General features: G+C 41.0%; 3 protein-coding genes across 3 annotated transcripts; all 3 read right to left on the bottom strand.

The window, feature by feature from the left end:
• Positions 1–147: 147 nt before the first annotated feature.
• On the bottom strand, positions 148–5,891 carry LOC137898369 (aminoacylase-1A-like). The gene is made up of 14 exons (XM_068742398.1): positions 5,751–5,891; positions 5,173–5,237; positions 4,972–5,076; positions 4,786–4,880; positions 4,571–4,647; positions 4,175–4,264; positions 3,354–3,410; positions 3,194–3,267; positions 2,912–2,961; positions 2,246–2,390; positions 2,052–2,120; positions 1,898–1,977; positions 1,053–1,113; positions 148–934 (listed from the first exon to the last, which is right to left on the bottom strand). The coding sequence occupies exons 1-14, from the start codon at positions 5,875–5,877 to the stop codon at positions 770–772; spliced, it is 1,260 nt and encodes a 419-aa protein (XP_068598499.1). The 5' UTR covers positions 5,878–5,891; the 3' UTR covers positions 148–769.
• A 1,061-nt stretch (positions 5,892–6,952) lies between these two features.
• On the bottom strand, positions 6,953–9,680 carry abhd14a (abhydrolase domain containing 14A). Its single transcript, XM_068742397.1, has 5 exons — positions 9,398–9,680; positions 8,945–9,222; positions 8,683–8,798; positions 8,191–8,426; positions 6,953–7,791 (listed from the first exon to the last, which is right to left on the bottom strand). The coding sequence occupies exons 2-5, from the start codon at positions 9,202–9,204 to the stop codon at positions 7,609–7,611; spliced, it is 795 nt and encodes a 264-aa protein (XP_068598498.1). The 5' UTR covers positions 9,205–9,222; positions 9,398–9,680; the 3' UTR covers positions 6,953–7,608.
• A 3,634-nt stretch (positions 9,681–13,314) lies between these two features.
• Positions 13,315–15,346, bottom strand: hyal2b (hyaluronidase 2b). The gene is made up of 3 exons (XM_068742981.1): positions 14,396–15,346; positions 13,981–14,070; positions 13,315–13,910 (listed from the first exon to the last, which is right to left on the bottom strand). The coding sequence occupies exons 1-3, from the start codon at positions 15,344–15,346 to the stop codon at positions 13,521–13,523; spliced, it is 1,431 nt and encodes a 476-aa protein (XP_068599082.1). The 3' UTR covers positions 13,315–13,520.
• Positions 15,347–16,570: the final 1,224 nt, after the last annotated feature.

Here is a 16,570-nt window from a genome sequence, read left to right on the forward strand (position 1 = left end):
GTGAAGGTCATCGGCGCATTGTGTGATTGCAGTGCTCAGGTTGGTCTTGGGCGATAACTCTGCCGACCACTAGTGGGTGCTGTTGTGCAGACCCACTGCCACAAGTTAACAAGAAGACAATGACCATTAAAGGAATGAACAAACGCATGCATTTAGTCACATTTATTAAATACAATTATATCTGTTGTATCATAGTTCTGATATCGGTAGATAAGTAAACTTTTACAAGTTATGATCAAAGCAGGTCCAGACTGAAAAACACTGTTTATAACAGGCAATGTGTCTTTTAGACTACATGGCTACCAGCACAGAGTCAGTAACATGGACTCAGTGCTAAAACGTGATACAATGTTAGACAGTAATGCAAACCTTACTGCTCCCATTTCCTGAGAATCATAAAAAACATTTGAATCAAAGTGCTCCGATTTGTCTTTTGACAAGTTATTTCTTTCTTTGGTAATCTCTACAAATTATTCAAATAAAATGTTCAGATTATGAGTAAAATCCGTGACACTTTCCAACAGAGGCTTACTCATTTACACTTTAATGCTTAACTAATGCACAGATCTTAATGAGCAATGGACGACCGCTGAGGAACAACCAATGAAGGGATTGATTAACAGCTTCTCAGTAACGATAAGGTAACATTAGTGCACGGCTTAAATCCTCATGAGTCGTTCATTAACTTGTGATAATCTGTGCATTAGTTGAAAATCAAAATGTACATATTAGTGTACCTGTCAAGCATAATCACAAAATCAAGACATGTCTAAGCCTCATCAGGACAGGCCGGAACACTGGCAAGAGCTGGAATGAGCTTCTCATACACGCTGATGCCTTTCAAAAAGACTTTCTCATTCAGATACTCGTTGTGATCGTGCAGCAGGATTGGCGTTCTGTTCATTGGGGAGAAGCCGATAGCAGGAATCCCCAACTAGATTAAACACACAAACAAACGACAGGGCACAAAAGTGAAATTTAGCTAGCTTTCACTTAAATGCATAGAAAAGGAGCAAATATTTTTATGTATGCCATTAACTTCTTATACTCACAGCTCGGATGAAACGACTGTCGGAGGCAGCTGGGAATATCTCCTTTTCCAGAGTCATATCCCTGCAGTGGAGATACTGAAATGAGACAGAGTTTGCGTGATACAAGTAGCGCTTCGGTACAATCCTTCACCCGTTTCTGACAGCGGTCCCAAACCTTTTTCCTGCCATTGGACCGGTTTCATGCCGGGTGATTTTTCCGTGGACCGGGGATAATTAAATCAAAATAATGTCCCACTAAACCTTATAATGAACTCGAAATAATTATTAAGAGATTATTACACCAATCTTTTAATGCAGAGGGTTGTGGCAGGAATGGCATCCGGATCCGACATAAAACCTTTCCAGAATTAAGCATGCCATCAACTAGGAGGTTGATTTACTGTGGCACCTCTTCCTCCACGGCCCAGTGGTTGGGGACCCCGGTTTTCTGATACAGTTATTATCATCTGCTAAATAAACTTCAAATGTGCACCAGTTTTTCGGTATTAGAAGAGCATTGTAGAAACTGTGGGAACATTTCTTTTTAAAGTGTGAATCTCATGGCGCTAATAAATTAAAAAGGGTTTCAAAATGTTTCAATAATTTGGTTCTGGACAGAAACACAAGGAATCCCACACAATATTAGCTCACATAACATTTATGATCTCCCCCTGATAGCTCGGGCCCTAAACTTCACATGGAGGCATTAATGATCATGGGAGATCATCTTATGTGCAGGTTCTATAATAATAATGTGTAAATATGACAAAAACAGTTAAAAATACATTAAAACACATTGATCGCATACACCGTTAAAGTTGTGCTTATGCACATACATTATGTATTACTGTGTACAGGACACTCACAATGCCTTGCAGGCTTCCCTGAAAGCACTCCACCAAGGATCATTGTCATCAGTCGAGGTCAAAGTCTGGTTTGTGTGTTTCTGCAATGAATGGCAGCCCATTTAATTTAATTGACAAGAACAAAAAAAGGTATTTTAAATGTGCGTGGACTGACCTGAGCAAATTCATAAGTTACGTCTTCTCCCGCTTCTTTGCACCACTGTTTGATCTGCCTCTCAAACTCCTGGTAAGATGACAACAATTAGTAAACAGGTTCGTGTCGAGTCAAAATTAATCTGGAGGTCAAATTACACACGTATAACATTTGTAAGACTAAACACACTAACGGTCAGACAAGTTTACACACACCTGTAGGTTGACTGTAGGTGGTATTCTCAAATCAAAACTGGCATCCATTTCAGCTGGGATGACATTGTAGGCCACACCTCCTTTGACCATGGTCATATTCACTGTGGTGACATCACCAAGCGTGAAACACTCGCTCGTATTCAGCCTGAAATGCACACACTTATTTTTATTTTTTTTCCATGTATTTTCTGAACACCTGTGAAAATTCCCACATACATTTAACACAACACGCATCATAACTAATACTTCATGCATGTGATTCTTCTGTTAAGTGTGCCTGAGCTCAGGTGTCAGAATATTACTTCAGCCGGGGTCGGCAGCATTTTTTATTGCACATCCAATTCCTTCACACGTTGCATTTAAAGTTTACTTAAAACATAATTCTTCTCGGACAAAACTCGAACGGTTGGAATGGTCATAGTGGAGACAGAGAGATACTTTAGGAAAAACACTTAAAGAATATGATTCATATCTTCTGTATGGAAATGTACATAGAAGAGCTTTAATATATATTCGTCCTGTGGAGAGTGAAGAACATCTGGAGACTAACAGCTCAAGACAAATTGTTACGTTCCAAATATGCTTGGGTAAAATGTATCATCTCAAACTGTGTATAAATGAGAAAAGACGAATACTTTCCATGTACGATATGCTTCTCAATCTCACCTTTGTTTCTCTTTCTCCCTGAAGTCCAGGAAGGAGTTCATGACTTTTCGCTATGAAGGAAACACAACGTTGTCATGGCTTTCACAGAGGAACGATAAAAGGCATTCAGACGGGAAACGTCACACCCTGGTGTGGTTCCAGCAGAGCCCTGAACAGCAAGGCTCTGCAACCGCTGATCACGAGGACCTTTTGTGTCCGTGAGCACGACGGGGGGTAACCCATAGCAGCAGGGTTTTATAATTTAACAGATTAAGGAGCTCGTCGACGGACATCGAGACTTACGAGCTTCTCGGCAGCCGTGTTCTCCACAAACCTCGAGCCGTGGCCGGGACTGCCTGGGCAGTGGACGGTTATCCCTGGAAAGAACGCGTCATTCAAGACTTCATCATCCAACAAAAATCACAGTAGCTGGAGTATTTCATTACATGCGTGTTATACTCACACCAGGGATTCCTCTCTCCATAAAACACAGTGAAGGCCTCTCCAGGGTTGGCCAGGCCTACAGAACACGACAGAACGTGACCAAATATTCTAATTGCCACCTTGTGGCTGTGTCTTCAATTAAGATACAATCTACATCCGTACACTTCATTTACCGTTATTATGGATTGCATCAATCGTCTAACCAGAAATTAAATATGGTCATACATAATTAGGACAAACAACAATGGAAATAAGCAGCACATGCAGGTCTTCAACTTCTACTCCTGAGGACAATGCTTTATCTGTTTTACATTCTTTTGCTCCCAGAGTTGTTGCGTCTAAAATTATCTGAAGTAGAAAAAAATAAAATAGGTTTTAGAAATGTACTGTCATAACATCCAGTCCCAGTTTAATCTGTTCAAATAATCCAGAAGTGGCTATATCTGAAAATATATGATAAAATGGGAATAAGATGGAGTCAGAGGATGCTACACCGAGAGCTGAATTGCTGTTTCCTGGTTCGAGTTCACCTTGGAATGCATTAAACACTAATTTCAACATCTGATATTAAAACATGAACCTAATGTGTTGCTATTATTACAATGCAATGATGTGGTGCGTACTGAAAAACTCATTGTGCAGCATTCCAGAGTGCTGGCAGGAATGCTTTAAGATACACGATTCTAACGCACGTGTGCAAACCGAGCACACGAAGTATGTTTCTGGTGATCAGAATTAGGCCACTAATTGATTCCAACTTGAACATCTTTGGAATTGAGTGGCCTTCAAGGTTCAGGTAATTATAGACTCAAAGCAATTAGACGAAGGTCATTTATTTACCTTCGTCTAGGGCAAAGCCAATGTTTAATTTTTGGAACTCTGGATGATTCACAAATGTTTCCATTCCCTTATGGCCTCCAATTTCTTCATCTAAAAGAGAAAAAAAATTGTTGTTAAAATCATATTTGTATTTTCCATACCTAGCGAGAATACGCTTTTAAAAAATTGTACGTTTTAGATAATGAACAGTGTGACTAAGAGGTGGTTTTTGTTTGCAACGAAGGCCTCGCAGATTATCACACACAGATTTAGATGAGGATAGTGAGCAACACAGTCTGAACATTTCAACTTGAGAGTTCTGATCATGCACACAACACCAGCATGGGCCGATCAAGGTCATGTAAATGTTTTGAGAACTAACAATAAGCTAAGGAAGGAGCGTGATCAAATATTTACCAGGAACAAACGTTAAGTGCACAGTACGCGTTAGTTTCCGTCCCTCCGCCTTCAGTCTCCTGACAGCCTGGATATACCTGAAAACGACAGAAGCCACCGTAGCGCTGTGACAGAAGCCTGACGCTAGGCAGGCCGAGGGAGTGGCTGTGGCAAAAGGTATTTCACAAAGAGAACTAGAGAACAGATCCTGTTTAAAAAGAAAAGCTTATACCCACTGTATAGTTACACATTTCATGTCCTGTGATCCCCGGGCATAAATGTTGCCCTCTGCATCTTTGAAAGCACTGAAAGCATCGCACTTCCAGTGTTCCTGGAGAAGAGATTTATATCAAATCTATTCTCGTCTTGTCTATTAACAATAACACCGAGCACACCGTCAGTAACAGAGATGCACGCCGTACCTGAAACACCGGTACAACATCCGTGTGGGAGTTCAGTAAGACGGATTTCAGGGCTGGGTTGGTCCCTTCCCAGGTCAGGATTGACACAACTCTGCCTGGGCAAATCTAAAGAGAGCGCAAAAGATAAGGGCAATTGTACGAGTAACTTCTAAGACGAATTGAAATGTTTTTTTAAACAATAATTCATCGATACACACACACCTCGTACTTTTTAAGGGGTAGGCCAAGCTCCTCCGCCAGTCGGTCCAGAAGCAGAAGAGCAACGTCTGTAAATGGATAACAAGAGAGAACGGTCTGTTGAACGATATACAGAATGACCAGAACACTAATCAGAGATTAACAATGCCGCTGTTGCTACTTTGTAGAGTATCATTGGACTTAAAGACCAAAAGTACCTTTGGAACAGATACGACAAATATGTTAACATGACGGATACGGGTAAAGAGAGAAGGTTTAACTGGAGATTTATTGACTGACGATTGCATAATCTCTTTATAAAGTGATATGATCAAACAATAACAGAAACATGGGTTAAATAAAATCCTCTCGACTTGGAGGAGAAGCTTTCTGACATTTCAACTCTCATCTCATCTTCTTCAGTTCTGAGATTGGAAGAAGCGGATCATCTCCAAACTTTACCAGGAACCTGGATGACCGACAATCTCCAAGAACCCAGTAACATAGAAAATACGTCTTCTGCATATTCCAGTCGCTATACAGACACTGTGACGACCCCAAAAGCGGAGATCAATATCCCGGAAGGAAGGGCGACGCCTCACCATAGTCCGGGTCCGGGTGGACCGTCCTGAGGCGGAGGTACTCCCTGAAGAGGCCGACGGAGGGGTCCTCACCTTCGGAAGGGCCGCGCCCACCTCCAGCACCTGGACCGTCTTTGTCAGGCAGCATGGTGTGATTATTTCACCCCTGTGAAGAAGAAACATAGCGCCATTAAATAAACACACAAGCCTGAGGCCATTAGATGCTAACAGCTAGCTCCCCTCGAATCTTTGGGTAACTTGTTTTTCCCCGCTTTGTCTCTCGCAGAAGCTACGTCTGCTTCTTAATGACAAGTCTACTCAATAAAACGCTGCAAACACTGATTTTAGGACGAATATAACGTAGACTAAAGTCTCTAATATTTGTTATTTACGGTTATGACTCGCCTTAACACTTGTTCTTCAGGCGCGGCGTCTCGGCTCGTCACGCGACCGCCGCTGAGTCGGGCATTTTCGTGCCCTTCAAAATAAAAGTCCTGTTATCGATACAGTATAATCATCGGCCTCCGATTGCGCGTTCTAAAGGCTCACAGCAGAGACCGCTGTGCGGGGTTGGTTTATCACCGCGTGTTTGTCTTTTGCACCAAAAACCACAGAGACAGTGTGTCTTCTTAGGAGTCATGGCCATTCATAAGGGAGTCGTTGTCTCATTGCAGGTCGCTGCATTCTTCACTGCAGACACGGCATTGCTGTGTTTGCATCAGCTCTTGACCTTTCCTTCTGTTCTGGCCCGGGTGGTTCAGGGTTCTGATGACCCTAACGTGCTGCGGTGGGTGGTAAGAATCAAACAGGAGATGCCGGTCTGTGTGGTCTTCTCTCTATTTGGTTAGTTAAGTCCAGGTGGTGACTGCTTTTGGATCAACGGTATATTCCACCACTGGTCCAGATCACTAAACATGAAAATCTAAGTATTTGAAAGCAAAACTTTATCACAGTTAATTCATTTGGAGTTTATTGAAGCATGATACTGATATGAAATAGACACGACGACCCTCGTGTCACTTTACACGCTTCCACGGAAACCACACGAAAAAGAAATAGCATAATATTCTAAATATAAATATGCAACATGGGTCAAATCTGATGAGGCCCGATAAACTCAAGACGAGATGGCTACCCTCCAAACTCAAATAATTATACTTCACCCTGCCCTTTGCATCGTCCTCCCTCAGAGCATTAATGTGAATTGAAACACAATACACACATTTTGCATTTTCAACTATGTTTACGTGTCTTTTTTAATGTTGCTCTTACATGATTGTCAGAACTTGCAAATATATTACTGTACATACAATTTTATCATCATTGTATAAATAAATGAATTCATATTTTATGCCTTTTCCCCCATTATGTCATGTAAGGACTTCTTTTTTGAGAGTGGCACAGGATTCATTGGATCCTTCATATACAAGGCTGTTGGTCACATGTGAACAATGAGAAGCTATTTAAACACAGACAGCAGTTAAATGTGTATATTTATAGTAAACAACACATCAATTTTAAAAATGGTAACCGTGAAGCAAACTCATTCCATGTTTCTGCAGGTAAAGACAGACATGACCCGCATTCAGCAAAAAAGAGATGAACTAGATTCATATTAAAATGACACTGTAGCAAAAAAAACTGTAGTAATGGGAACATGTGAAATAGTGTTGCTGACAGAGAGTTTACCATTTTCCACGTATTGACCGACTCCCATGACAATATTCACCGCTTCAAGAAATAACACGAGAAAAGGAGTTCCTCTTAGTACCTTTTAGTAATATTCACACCAAAATAAACCCAATTATTAGCTAAACCGTCCCTTTGTCGCCCTTTTTTTCTGCATTTCTTTCACCATTTCCATTTGTCTTCCTCCACTTCACTTCAGTTTTCCGAGAAAGTCGATCAAACCTTGGTGAAATTCTCTGGGTTTGTCCACGTAGCAGGGATGGCCAGCTCCTTCTATCTTCAGCACAGTGTGATTAGGAAGCTGTATGAGGTTCTTGTGGGACTGGGCACCCATATTTGTGTCCTGGGCTCCGAAAACAATGAGCGTGGGAGTCTGGAAGAAGCGTCAAAACCAGTTACCAGCAACCATTCACATTCATAAAAGGTATGACCTGCAAAGATAGCATTTTAAAATTGATAGATTGTCAACTTATGAACCAATCACTAAAATAGTTTTACACGTTTACAAATGAAAGAGCCATTAATTAAAAGACAATTAACTAACAACTATTTACATGATAAAATGTTATGCAAATATGCATTTCTTCATTGCCCTTCCAACTTGTCTGATATCTGAGTAAACGGAACATCTTTATTTACGGCGGCACGCCAAATGGCACACGGCTTCCCTTCTTCTTGAATCTTGAATCACGTTTTCTTGCTTGTGTAATAAAACGAATGGAGCGACTACTTTTTTTTTTATTTTAATCAGCATGATCTCAACGGCTCCTACCTGAACGTTTTGGTACTGCTGTGGAGTGTAACTGCGGGTGCCAGCTGGTGCTATGGGGATGAAGCCACGGAGCTGAGCATGGTTCTTCATGAGGAAGGGGATGGAGTATTGCCCACTCATAGATGGGCTCACAAGTACAGCTGCCCCGACACCCACAGACTCCATGAACCTGGAAAGCAGGGCCACTCGATTCGGTTCGTTCTTCAGAGCCTCAGAGTCGGGCGATTTTCCATACCCTCCAAGAAGCAGAAGAATTTGTGGGGAAATACAAATCAGTCACTTAGAACCCCGTTTAGAATGATTAAAAGGAGCAGATAATACTGGATAATGCTAAAGGAAACCAGGGTTTTACTACATGTTCCGCTTGCGTCAACCCAAACGTAAACGTTGTACTGCAAGTAAACAAAATGGCATATATAACTACAGCATGGTTCTGAATCTTTAGTTAGTTAGATGTCACAGTGACTTCACATGTTCTGTTTATGCTCCTACCTGGCAGGTCCACTGCTATGGCCTGATATCCATTAGCTGCCAGAAGGGCCATGGTACCAAGCTCTTCCCAGGTTTGGGATGTGAAGGCCTGCCCATGAAGAAGGACCACTTGTAATCTGCAAATGGAAATGTTATTTTATTTTTACAATGGACTTGGGGCTTTCACCATTTAATGACAAGGACAGCTCTGCCAAATTATAGCACCTTAGACTTCTAACTAAATACTCCATTAGCAGTTAACAACTAACCATCCTCAACCCACCTTGGCAATATCTGTCGCCCGGCTCCATCAGCAGGTAAAGCTTCTCTGAAGAACAACGGAGGGTCTCCTGGGATCTGTCCGGTGCGAATGGACACATTGACGGCTGGAAGCGGAGGAAGAGGGACGGTCAGGCCAATTCTACGAGCTTCCAAGGACGGCTCCGTGCTGCTCTGGCGAAGGGATGGCAGCAGCAGGTACAGCAGCAAGGTGGCCAAGAACACCAGCACCAGAACAGCAAGACGATTCCGCAAGAAGTTCATTTTGTCGGGTCGAATAATCTGGGGGGGGGGGGGGGGTATAGAGACTGTGTATAAAAGTGACGACGTGACGAATATTTTTAGCCAAATATGCAAAAAATGTAACCTTAACTCGACCTATTGCTCTCTCGCTAGCGTATGATCTGCCGCAAAGAAGACTAGACGCATTTCGGACGCAACAGCAGGAACAACATACCAGGACGAAGGAGATTGTTGTTCGGCAGGTTCAGCGAGAGAAGGATGACGCCGTCGGTTTTAACGCCATGTCCTCTGCATTGCTGCCAGAGGGAATGGGAGATGTTGCTCAAATGCTTCGGCTAAAAGCTGCTGGTAACTATCTTTTCGAATTGACACGACAGACTGTGAATTCAGCCTGCTGGTAGCCGCACATCTTTAGTCAGGCAACGATCGATACATTCAAATAAAGGACTTCACGAATAAAAACCGAAGAGAAAATCCGACAAACATGTTAGTCACGCATACCCGCCTGAATATCCTGTTTCTTTACGGATGGCATAGTGAGCTGCACAAAAACGTCACACGACATACGTCACTTCCTCCTTCCTCTTTATGAGGTTTATCGGCAGCTGGCCACCTTTACGAAGGGCATTACCGCCCCCTACTGATCCGGGATCAGGCTCCTAATCTCATCACTAATGGAGGGCTCCTGAGTGAGCCAGAACTTCTCCCAAAAATATATATAAAATAAACAAATAATAATAATAAAAAATAGATGAATTAAATAGAATTAAAATAATTAAAACTGTAGGCAGTATGGTGGCACAGTGGGTGAGGCTGTCACCTCACTGCACAGTTACTGGAGTAGAATCCTATCTGTGCGGAGTTCGTACGTTCTCCCTTTGTCTGCGTAGGTTTCCTCCAACCTCCAATAAACATACAATTTAGGTGAATTGATTACTGTATTGTCGCGTTGGCACCCAAACTTATTGTCTTGATTGCACGTCACCATCCTCGCTTCCGTTAGTGACGTCTGCAGTGTTGTTGTCTTCTGTACCTTTCGCCACCTGGGTTATCTTATTTTCTGTATTTTGTTGTACATAAAAATAAAAGCGCGATAATTCTGACCAAAAAAATATATTCAAAAAACAAGATAAACTATTTTTTTTTAAATAATGTTCAGCAACTTCTTTAAATGTTAATGAGCATGACACTTCAATAATTGAATATTTTCTTTCCAAAGGTTTCTCTCTTGCCTTCAAATATATGGAAGCACACTTCCACAAAACTGATGGGGAAAAATACATTATTAATTAATTATTAATCATTAAAATAGGAAAAATGAAATTTTATGCTGCAATTTAAAAATAAAAGACTGTACAAACTAGGACATGAAATGACTTTGACTATACTTTGATATGAATTTTCAATATCACTGTTTCACTCTGTTATAAAATACACACATCAGTCAAAGTACATTTGAAAGCACTTCAACTATAAATTCTATGATTTAAAAATATAAAAATGCATTGCTAAATGGACAGCATACCAGTAAACCGAAGAACCCAGAATATACCGGTAAGTGGAACTAGAATACATTCATATTCTTATTTGAACAATTAAAGCCACTGATGAAAACGTGAGAATTAATCAAATATTAAATTCTTTTCAGTTTTGGTTTAAAAACTATTACCAGTACTTTGTACGGTGGCCCTGAAGTGCAAAACACAACAACAAATCGTAGCGCACACAATAAAGAAGGAATCGCGCAAACAAGAAAAAACACACACAAATAAGAAATCACGCAAACAAGAATAGAAAACACACAAACAAGAATGGAAATCACGCAAACAAGAAATGAAATCACGCAAACAAAAAATGAAATCACGCAAACAAGAAATGAAATCACGCAAACAAGAATAGAAATCACGCAAACAAGAAATGAAATCACGCAAACAAGAAAACTCCAAACCGGAAATGCTAAATATCGGACATGCAGAGGTCCGGATGCTGATTGCTGAGAAAGTTCATTTGTAATTATGGCTGCCACCGAAGACATTATCAGTAATAATTTTGATGCGGGACACACTTATGATGCAATAGTTGACATGCGGTTGGTTCATTGTCCAGAATCCCTTGAAGTCTCTTGCCGCAACCACTGCAATAGTTCGGCCGTTCTTCTTCGGGTAACTTTTTACCACAATGACGGCAAAACATATTTTCGTATCTCACGCTGTTCTCTTACCTACTACTCAATTGCTACTCATTGCTGCTCAATTACGGGAAACCTGTAGCGAAAGTCAGAATGATTGACAGTGCTTCTGTCCAATCAGCAACCAGACCCCTCATGTCCGATATTTAGCATTTCCGGTTTGGACTTGTCCGATATTTAGCATTTCCGGTTTGGAGCTTTCTTGTTTGCGTGATTTCGATTCTTGTTTGTGTGTTTTGTATTCTTGTTTGCGTGATTTCGATTCTTGTTTGTGTGTTTTGTATTCTTGTTTGCGCGATTCCTTATTTGTGTGTGTGTTTTTTTCTTGTTTGCGCGATTCCTTATTTGTGTGTGTGTTTTTTTCTTGTTTGCGCGATTTCTTATTTGTGTGTGTGTTGTTTTCTTGTTTGCGCGATTCCTTATTTGTGTGTGTGTTTTTTTCTTGTTTGCGCGATTCCTTTTTTATTGTGTGCAATACGATTTGTTGTTGTGATTTGCACTTCAGGGCCACCGTAACTTTGCTTAGAAAACGTGTCACCAAGGAAGCTGTTTGTAAAGTAGAGCAATAAAGGTGATAAAAACAAACATCTACAGTACTGTACTTTGAATAACACTAAAAATGCAACAACAAAAAAAGTTACAGCAAGCTAACTGGGTGACATTTGTCCATTCCATGCTACGTGACTTAATAGATCCTGTCTGACATTGATTTTTGGAAGTTCTGTACTCACTGTATCACTGATAGATTCAAAACAAAGGCAAATAAAACCTTAGAACCACGACATAAAACAAAGTTGGAAATCAAGGGAAGCAGAACAAACAGATTCAGCCAACTCCTTTAAAACAAGATTCACAGTACCAAATATCTCCAACAAAAAGGCACATTAAATTGAAAATATGACACTGGAAAATATGTTTACAGGTTTCTATAGGCAGCAAAAGAACACAATTTCACTTCTTAAAGTATCAATGTGAAATAAAGCATGGTACAAAAAGTATTTAAAAAAAGTTACAAAGTATTTAAAGTGCAGTATCTGAAGAATTTGGCCAGCATTCAAGAGTCTAATGCAATATCATTTACATGACTGATGACTCAATATCCCACACTTGCCAACTGACTTTACTCTTAAGTACCTAAATGTCTTTTAGAGCAACATTATAAAGAATAAATACAGAACAGTCTAATACATATTTACTTGGAAATAAAAATGTAGCTACAGCAATTTCTATTAATACAGTGTCACTGGCAAGAACCCGACCACTCTAGGAATTCTGAGGTTGCTAAAGATATTAAAAAGAAAATTAAAAAAATTATAAAAAAAAAAAAAAAAAAGATTCCTCAAGTTTGGCAAAAGAACTGTGGCCAAGAGATGTACTGATTAACATAATTTTGAACACAGTCGACACAGATACAATTTAAATACATCAGGAACTGCCTTAAATCAGCCATCATTAATTCGATTCTTCATTTATAGTCAGTGAAACTTGCTCCAGACTATGTTCATGGAAATTTACAAGAAACTGCCAAAACGTGCATCAACTAAATGTTAGAATTTTCCTTTTTTACAATAAGATTCAAGCATGTAGATTTAGACATTGCTCAAAAAAAAATAGTACCATCTACTGTTAATATCCGTTTCCTCGCTAAAAAAAAACAAAAAACCAGCAACTGGTATATTCAGTTTTCATCAGTATAAAGAACTGTGCCCAGCAGCAGGCTGAGATGATCATCCCAATAATAATAACTTGTAAACAATGACGACTACAAGAGCACTTTGTTTCCCTGTTAAAGCACACGTTTGTAATAAAATAGTCAGGTCCAGCCATGTTGTTCCTATTAGACAAAGATTCTCTGGTGTAATGCACTATTATCACATTTCATTCATAAGGCTTTGTGTCATAACAAATAACTGCTTGATCCACCAACAGATGAAAACTATGACATAATTGACAACTCGTGTCATTTCAAAATAACCTGGATGTTGTGTGTCGACATAGATCCTGTAATACTATCTTTGGTGAAACGGCTGACTCACTGCTGTCAACACACAAGTATCGCTACTGCACAGAAACCTCACACTTTTGTTTTGCCAAAATGTCGTTTTCAGAGTCGGCAGAAGTGATGAACAATTTGTACCTCTCGGTTTCTTCAGTGGAGAAGGGTGACCAGTCCTAGTGGGAGCAAGAAGCAAAGGTAAAAGGCGCCGAGAAGAGAGGAGGCTCTATTCTGTCCTTTTTCTTTCTGGGCGCAGGCCTCCCCGCTGTAGCCACTGTAGCACTGGCACTGGAAGTGTGTGTGGAAGTAAGCCAACCCTGCTTGGTCAGGTATGCTCGTGACCTCCAGCTGGCCACCACGACTGGTGATTCTGTGAGCGGAGGGACTGAGATGCAGATACACGTCATTGTCTGGGACTTTCCGCAGACAGCGGCCGTGGGATTTACACATTGCCTGACTGCACAGTTCGGCTGCTGTAGACACATTGAGCAGGTACATGCCCAGAGGTCCCTGAAGATACTCGTTTAGATTTGAGCAGCTGGCCTGTAGGCAAGAAAAGGTAAGTTAACCCAATACCACTGATAACTGGGCCACTCAGAACAATAATACTTACCCGGCTGCTTCCACAGGAGGTGTCCCCCCAGAAGATCACGCCTGCAACTCCAAGAGCAACGCTCTCACCAATGGTGGAGACCAGATCTGTCTGTACGACATGTACAAGGGAAGCATATAATCACATGGAAAATGACAAGGACTATATGCAGCCTATATAGAGGAGCAAATACAAAAATTAAGTGGTCACTACTAGGCTAAAACATTGACAAAACATGACAGCCATAAACCTGTAGTTTATCTAACATTCTCACAGGGATATTATTTCCAAATGTAAATATATGGCTGTTCGTTTAAGTGATCGCATTCACCAAAATATACACCTCAATACACACTACAACATCTTATCTACTTAAAAGCAACATGCAGCCTCCTGATCATATAATACATTAAAAAAGTTGCTCTGAGAAACTAACCTCAGTTAGGAGAGTCATCTGACTGATGTAAGATGGGCGGGTATAAACAAAAACAGGACGCGCCAATCCATCCCCAACAGATGCCAGACGCATTGCCTCCTTCACCCGGTTACGGACAAAGAGGCGCCCATACTTTGTAGATCTCAGCACAGAACCCATATATATAGAAGGAAAGAATGCTGTGCATTCCATCCATAACCAGTTAAGCTGGTCATTGCGGGTCATCTCCAGAACAGGACAGCGCCCCGTGTAGTTCTCCAGGCCACTCTTGTAGTCGTGGTTGTAACAATCTGGAAACAGGTAGAATCCCCACAGCTGATTGGGCCTTAAACTCTTGGCAAGGTGGAGCGTCTCCAGCATGAATTTGCGAGCGGACAGCTCAAATTCTTGCTGAGCAACTTTCCCCACATGTTCCGGGGTCCACTTTGGGTTCTTTTTTGCCATCATTTCACGGGACTTAACGCGATAGATATCTTTCACATCCCAATTCCGGATCCATAAAGGGCGCCATTCCTCCCAGTCAATAACAGCCAAACCTTTCGCCTCCGGCTCTCGTATATATTTTTGCAAACCCTCCGGCATCTTTTCATAGTGCTGAGTGAGGCTGGCAAGTTGTGGAAGGCCTCTGTTGACTGCAAGGCCGCCACGCTCATAATAGGGATACAATCCAAGGCGCTCCTTGTAGAAGATTGTGAGGTTCTGCCGGACGAAGCCCTCGTTGGGGGTGGCCACGATGTCAAACTGGTCCAAAGATAACGTTACGCTGTGTCGCGGGGCACAATCCTGTGTTGGGGCATTCCAGACAAGCAGAATGGGCTTCTGGGAATATAATGGCAATCGTGCCTGCTTTAAATCAGCTGAGCACAAGACTGACAATGATGTCAGCAGAGTCAGAAGCAACAAAGGCAGCCGCCCAGCTGCAGCGAGGAGAGAGCGGATAACAGCCTCCATGGTCGCTGCTCACTCGTCCTCTTTCTCTGGAGACAAAGAAATAAAATAACGTGGCTTTGTTAACATGAAGAAAACAATATATATATATATATATATATATACTTGTGGGAAATATTTTCTGCTTGTACAGTTCCGTGCGCAGAAAAAGCAAAATGGTAATTGGTGGACTTTATCTGATTGATAACTTTACAAAGTGAAGGCTACGTATCTGCCATTAATAATTTCATTACGATCCCTGCCATTTATCAAAGTATGGTCAATAATATCATCATCCACGTCTAGTTCGCGTGTCTTGCGCTCAGGAAATCGTTTTTGACCATTACATTTAATGCCGAGTAGAGTGAAATCGTCTGTTTCTGCCGTTTAGGAGCCCTTCTCTCTGAGATATCTAACTACAGCTGCGACGAATAACGCTAATTAGCAGCTTTAGGAACTAAGTCGGCTAACGCTAACGCAACTTAGCCAATTTAGCTTAAACTCTCATTGAGACAAACTGCCAAACATGCTATGTTAGCTCACGTTTTGTCTCTTCGTCCCGACCCAGTCTTACCTGTTTATATAACGCCGAGGACACGGGCTTATTCCGCTCATGTAACCGTCAGATGAATTGATTTTCCACTGGCCTGCCATGAGACAGGTAGCAGTCATAGCTCGCTCAATCCATTTTGTTCGAGTCAGAAATTTGCCAGCTAGCAAAGGAGCTGCAACGATGGGCAGACCGTGAAGCAGCGACACGTCGGTGCATTCAGCTATTGAATAGGGGGGTTCGGTTTTAATAAAGATTTTTATATTTGTTTGTTTTGATGTATATATCAACATAGCGATCTACTTGGATTCGAACACGCTGTTTTGAAATCAATTAGCAACGACGATAACCTCAATTATCGTAAACTTTAGAGCAAAACTACACATTTGCATAATTTACCCCCTTAAATAAAATTCAAAGTAGTTTGTTCTTAAAAGACCATCTGCTCGGATGTGACGTGAAGCGTCGTTGCGAATTTCCTTTAAAGTTAAGTTTTTTTTATTATTATTTTATTTTAAATTTTATTGAACAAATTAAAATAGTTAAGTTAAATTTATTGATCAACAGTTCTGTTGAAAGTTTATCGCTAACCTGACTGAATACGCACAAGTATTTCTGTTTTATTCATGCATGCATTCAGAACATCTTAATAACCTACGGACATAATTTAGTCGCTTAAACCTTTATGTTGTTTTTCC

Source organism: Brachionichthys hirsutus, chromosome 8 (assembly GCF_040956055.1).
Source record: "Brachionichthys hirsutus isolate HB-005 chromosome 8, CSIRO-AGI_Bhir_v1, whole genome shotgun sequence".
Classification (NCBI taxonomy): Eukaryota; Metazoa; Chordata; class Actinopteri; order Lophiiformes; family Brachionichthyidae; genus Brachionichthys; species Brachionichthys hirsutus.

What these genes read in the sequence shown, in the direction of transcription:
- LOC137898369 (XM_068742398.1), bottom strand. Translation starts at nt 5,877, where the DNA reads ATGCTGCCTGACAAAGACGGTCCAGGTGCTGGAGGTGGGCGCGGCCCT. An exon ending in TGGCTTTGCCCTAGACGAAG is followed by an intron (nt 3,411 to 4,174) that starts GTAAATAAATGA and finishes CGTGTTCTGTAG; the next exon opens with GCCTGGCCAACCCTGGAGAG. An exon ending in TAACTTATGAATTTGCTCAG is followed by an intron (nt 1,978 to 2,051) that starts GTCAGTCCACGC and finishes CATTCATTGCAG; the next exon opens with AAACACACAAACCAGACTTT.
- abhd14a (XM_068742397.1), bottom strand. Translation starts at nt 9,204, where the DNA reads ATGAACTTCTTGCGGAATCGTCTTGCTGTTCTGGTGCTGGTGTTCTTG. An exon ending in GGGCGACAGATATTGCCAAG is followed by an intron (nt 8,799 to 8,944) that starts GTGGGTTGAGGA and finishes TTCCATTTGCAG; the next exon opens with ATTACAAGTGGTCCTTCTTC. An exon ending in CATAGCAGTGGACCTGCCAG is followed by an intron (nt 8,427 to 8,682) that starts GTAGGAGCATAA and finishes TGCTTCTTGGAG; the next exon opens with GGTATGGAAAATCGCCCGAC.
- hyal2b (XM_068742981.1), bottom strand. Translation starts at nt 15,346, where the DNA reads ATGGAGGCTGTTATCCGCTCTCTCCTCGCTGCAGCTGGGCGGCTGCCT. An exon ending in AGATGACTCTCCTAACTGAG is followed by an intron (nt 14,071 to 14,395) that starts GTTAGTTTCTCA and finishes CATGTCGTACAG; the next exon opens with ACAGATCTGGTCTCCACCAT. An exon ending in CCTCCTGTGGAAGCAGCCGG is followed by an intron (nt 13,911 to 13,980) that starts GTAAGTATTATT and finishes TCTTGCCTACAG; the next exon opens with GCCAGCTGCTCAAATCTAAA.